This window comes from Procambarus clarkii, chromosome 88 (genome assembly GCF_040958095.1).
Source record: "Procambarus clarkii isolate CNS0578487 chromosome 88, FALCON_Pclarkii_2.0, whole genome shotgun sequence".
NCBI lineage: Eukaryota > Metazoa > Arthropoda > Malacostraca > Decapoda > Cambaridae > Procambarus > Procambarus clarkii.
This window is the reverse complement of record NC_091237.1, coordinates 5,141,666-5,146,387: the sequence shown is the minus strand read 5'-3', so window position 1 is coordinate 5,146,387 and position 4,722 is coordinate 5,141,666. Positions and strand designations below refer to the sequence as shown.

The following is a 4,722-nucleotide window of genomic DNA, read 5'->3' as shown; positions in this document are numbered from 1 at the left end:
TACTTATCATATTTATATTTTGACTTGATGAATAATGAATTAAATACCTTACATTCTCTCTTTCCATTAATTACAAGACTACAAAATATGAGGTATGTAATTATGGACATAATAACAAAACCATAATCTTCTTTATAAAATATCAACATATCACATGATTACCAAGCAGTGCTACTATCGTCCGATGTAAACACCAAGTTTGGTTATCGCCATTGAATCAATTTTTCTATTTTATATTCACCAATGAATATAATTCAAAGAGAGAAATGAATCATTACATTAAGTTCCATGCAATATGCCGGTGATACAATATATAAGAGCCTCCGTATCCAGTCCAGTCAACCAGTATGCCAGAATCCTGTTCAGTAGTAATACGGGCTACTGTGTAATGGAGCTATCCAAGGAATCTTGTGGTGTAAGTACCTAAAAGTTATTTTATGATAAGCATGATGAAGCTTTGGACACTATATTATAATAAATAAATAAATAATGTCTCAGGTGCATTTGTGATGAAATCTAATCTTTCTAGGATGATATTAGCGATATCAGTGAGGGAGCCGAAGAGAAGAAGATAAAAGAGAAAAAAGATACTACTTTAACTAGCAAGTCTATTATTGTTAAAATAGAAAACCATATCCATTCCAATGATGAAAATGTGGCTATGAGAAAGTTGGTTAATATAACGCCTGAGATTATATAAAAAAAAACAACGTTATTGTGAAATTAATACTCAAAGTTTATTACAAATATTAGAATGGTTTGCTAACCACGATGGAACCGATGTGTTGCTGTATGAATTTGCCCACAGTGCATCATGTCAAAAAAAAACTTGTACCCCGATTTGTCTAATGTTTCGCCGGGTTCGTCATCATGTAGTAGTTTCTAGACATCCACATTGTTCAGTGTTAATCTTATATTCAACCCTCTTGCATACACATGTGTCTTCATGTGTTAATGATGACTGTGGGTTGCCTGCTTGTCATAGACTGAAAACCACCAGATCAACTATAAAGTTTCGTCTTGCCAAAAAGAAGTGTGGTTGTTAACTCAATGTTGTCTGCTGGATATATATTATTGTTAAAATTTTTAATTCGACCTATCAACAGAAGCGCATTATGATATTGATTTAAGTGTTTTTTTTTGTTTTTTTTCCATAATATTTGACAAACAAACTTCTGTGAAGAAAAGACGCTTTCCTATTTCTGCAACGGAGGCCTGCCGCTGGATATTTATTGATTTGTACTAGTTAGTGATATGTTTTATTGAATGTTTTCTTCATACCACTGACTAGTTAAATTAATATATATTTACAAACATAAGGCAATTGTGATCTGTTGTAGGTCATTTGGTGAGATGGTGTGTTATATGGTTTCACCATAATGTGTGAGGATTCGATGTACATTGTTTTTATTTCACTGGTCGAATCAAATAGGGGCAATCATCAGTTTCAGATGCTTCACCAACAACCGGGCTCATCATCAATGGCATTACATATTGCAATCTGTGCTCCTTCCTACTTCAATAATGAAAATGATGAGGTCTTGCGAAAGTGGAATCAACTTCAAGCTTTTTGGGGGTTTGGTAAAGGTAAATATGTGGATTTTATTTTTTTTCGATGAGGTAGTGAGTAAACCATTATGGAAAACTTAGTAGATTTGACTAGTTGTTTATAATATTGTAAAATGTATATAATTAAAATAAAGTATAATTTTATGAATTTTATTCCAGGTTATTATTCGTCCAATATGTCACCTGTAGAGTTCACATCAGAAAATCCATATTGTCGTTTCAAAGTAGTTTGCTATACAAAAATTCCCAATTATCGTAATGAAGATGGTATTGTGCAAATTATAATTGGAAGGGGCCTTTCAGAAGTGGAGTAAGTAATTAATAATCATATACTTGTATAATATTCTAATAATTTTTCAGTGTTAAATATGACTAGGATCCGGGAACATTAAAAAATGTTTTTTTTATTTTTTTTTATTCTTCCAGGGCCTACAAACAGGAAGTTATTTCAGCATTGAGTCTATTATTCGGAGGTAATGAAGTTGTTGTTAATGAAATTTTTGCTGCTGAAGTACCAAACAAAACGAACTTCAGATTTTACATTCAGCAAGTTTTTCCTAATGGTAAAAGAATTTAAAGATTTTATAATGTTTTCCCTAATAATAATTATCATAAAAAATGATTTCAAGTATGGTATTATGCAAACTGCTCTATATTATAATATACCTTCTAGGAGAGATTCAACGTGCATCTACCACTGACACCTTTAGTCATATGTTAAGAGCATCATACAATCCAATTTTTAAGGTAAGCCTAAGTAAGCCTTATTATAGCTTGCACCAATCTATTTAATGGGATTTGATATCAGGTTGGCTTAAATAATCAAATTAGCTTAAAAGGGACATTATTAATGGAACGTTTTTTGATAGACAGGCAGGTAGATAGCCAGACAGAGACAAAAATGCCTACTTTTTCTGTTTCAGAATTTGTTTATTGAACAGATTATTCCAATGTTCACTTTAACTGAACAACAAATGAAGAAATATCTTGATACACCGCAAAGAGGTAAATGATTTTGATATGACCAATCCATCTACTTATCGTGACATAATGACAAAAGTGAAGATATTACGGGGTATTTTTTTATTGTACCTACATTTGTGGAATTAAAAATTAATATAAATTATTTATTGTTTATAGGAATTGATCCAGCATTGTGGGAACTGGGCAAGCAAAAAAATCCTGACCCAAAGAAATTGATACCTGTTGTAAAAGTGGGATTTCAGGAATTACAGAAACAGTTCAAGTATCAAGAAGAATATGGCAATAAAATTCATATTAGTATGAAGAATATTATGGATGAAATAAGACAATTAAGTTGTATGCAGACGACAATTAAAGTTACCATTCAGAATTTTAAGTTGAAACAGACAAATATAATGCGCCGAGTTCTAAAATTGGTGTCAGCACAAGAGGTTGAAAGGAAAAAAAATCTACCACTAGAAGAAATAGAGGATCAGATTCGACTGCGATTAGAAAACTTGTATATGCAGCTGCAGGACCTCAAGGGATGTTTGAATGAACTAATGGCTCAGTCTATAAAGCCTGGTAGTTTTCCGCGAGCCCAACGGTATGGACTGGTTGTTGACAAAGTGCAGGATATATCACAATACCTAAAATGGCAGCAGGATGCACTTCAGGGTATAGTTAACATAGTTAAGGAAGATATACAAGTGGTCGTTAACATAAAGACGAACATCAGCTAAGTTTTGAGAGTTAAGGAAATTGGCTAACCGTCAACCAACTTCCCCAAACCACATTCAAACATTGGTAATTAACCCTATCATTGTTTAACACCTCCCTCCGCCCTTTCAGGGAGGGTATGATGCTACACTGAATTTTTTTGGTTCGTAACCAGCAACACACATTGAACTGATGATATTTCACTCTCTCAGGGAGGGTATGATGCTACACTGATTTTTTGTTTGTAACCCGCAACACACACATTGAATTGATGATAGTCAATAAATTAAATTTTAGTCTAGTTCCTTTTTTTTTTTTTTTTTTTCACATACAATAAGTGCACTCTGCCCATTAGGCAAAGTATTATAATAATTTTGCTAGATATTGATGACACTGACATTTTAACGGAAACTTGAAATAATTGACCTAGAATGTAACAACAATGTTTGTGTTGGGAATAATTTAGTCAAATAAGCACAAACTGTAAACTGCCAGCTTAACCAAGAAAGCCTGCCAGTGATTGGTCAATATAAAATATTCAGCGTGTGAGGGTTAATATCAGAGTCAGTCGATTTTGCTCCAGCATGGAGGACACACCTACAATTTCCTCTCCATTAACATGTGGACAGAAACAACAAGAAAGTAGTGATAATAACAATACTAGTGTTGATGAAGAACCATTACCTTCATCATCCACGTCTTTACCTTTGGGACAAAAAGTTAATGAAGGGTGTGAGAGAGAAGAAGAGGTGATACAAAAAAAGGAATTTGAATTAAAAATTAGCCAAATGTTGGAAAAAGGTGGGCATGGAAGCCGGAAAATTTTCACTCGAGAAAAATTAGCCCAATACATCGAGGAAGTCAAAAATGCTAAATTGAAACTGACTACAAAGACATCTCATGAATATGATCTATTTTCTCGATATGATGTCAAAAATCTATTTGGGGATGACGTCTTAGTAACCATCGACGAAACTGAACGAAGAATGAAGCGGGGGACCAAGCGTAAACTGACCAGTGACAATCGTCATTCTACTACGGCTGTAACAACAACAACAACAACAACAACAGGAACAACAACAGCTGATCCTGGCCGGATGTGTCGTCGTTTCATACATCAAGGGCAATTGTATGATACGATTTATGATGCACACAGAGCAGTTTGTCACGGAGGAGAAAAAAGAACTTATTTTGAAGCAAGTAAAACTATCGCTAACGTCACTCAACAATCGGTGAAACTCTTTATTTCACTCTGCCACATATGCAATTTGAAACGACTTCCTCGACGAAAAAAGGGGGTAATACGGCCCATTGTATCGACCAGTTTTGCGGAGCGAGGACAAATGGACTTAATAAATATGCAAAAAGAAGGAGGATGTGTGTATAAATATATTTTACATTATCAGGATCATTTAACAAAGTTTTCGGTTTTACGAGCTCTTCGCAGTAAACGGGCGATTGAAGTGGCAC

The 4,722-nt window shown here is 34.0% G+C and overlaps 1 protein-coding gene across 1 annotated transcript; it reads left to right on the top strand.

Annotated features, from left to right (window-relative positions):
• Nucleotides 1-1,481: 1,481 nt before the first annotated feature.
• On the top strand, nucleotides 1,482-3,275 carry LOC138358993 (nuclear pore complex protein Nup54-like). The gene is made up of 5 exons (XM_069317484.1): nucleotides 1,482-1,587; nucleotides 1,729-1,879; nucleotides 1,996-2,113; nucleotides 2,493-2,574; nucleotides 2,710-3,275. Exons 1-5 carry the CDS (start codon nucleotides 1,482-1,484, stop codon nucleotides 3,273-3,275), a joined length of 1,023 nt encoding a protein of 340 aa, XP_069173585.1.
• Nucleotides 3,276-4,722: the final 1,447 nt, after the last annotated feature.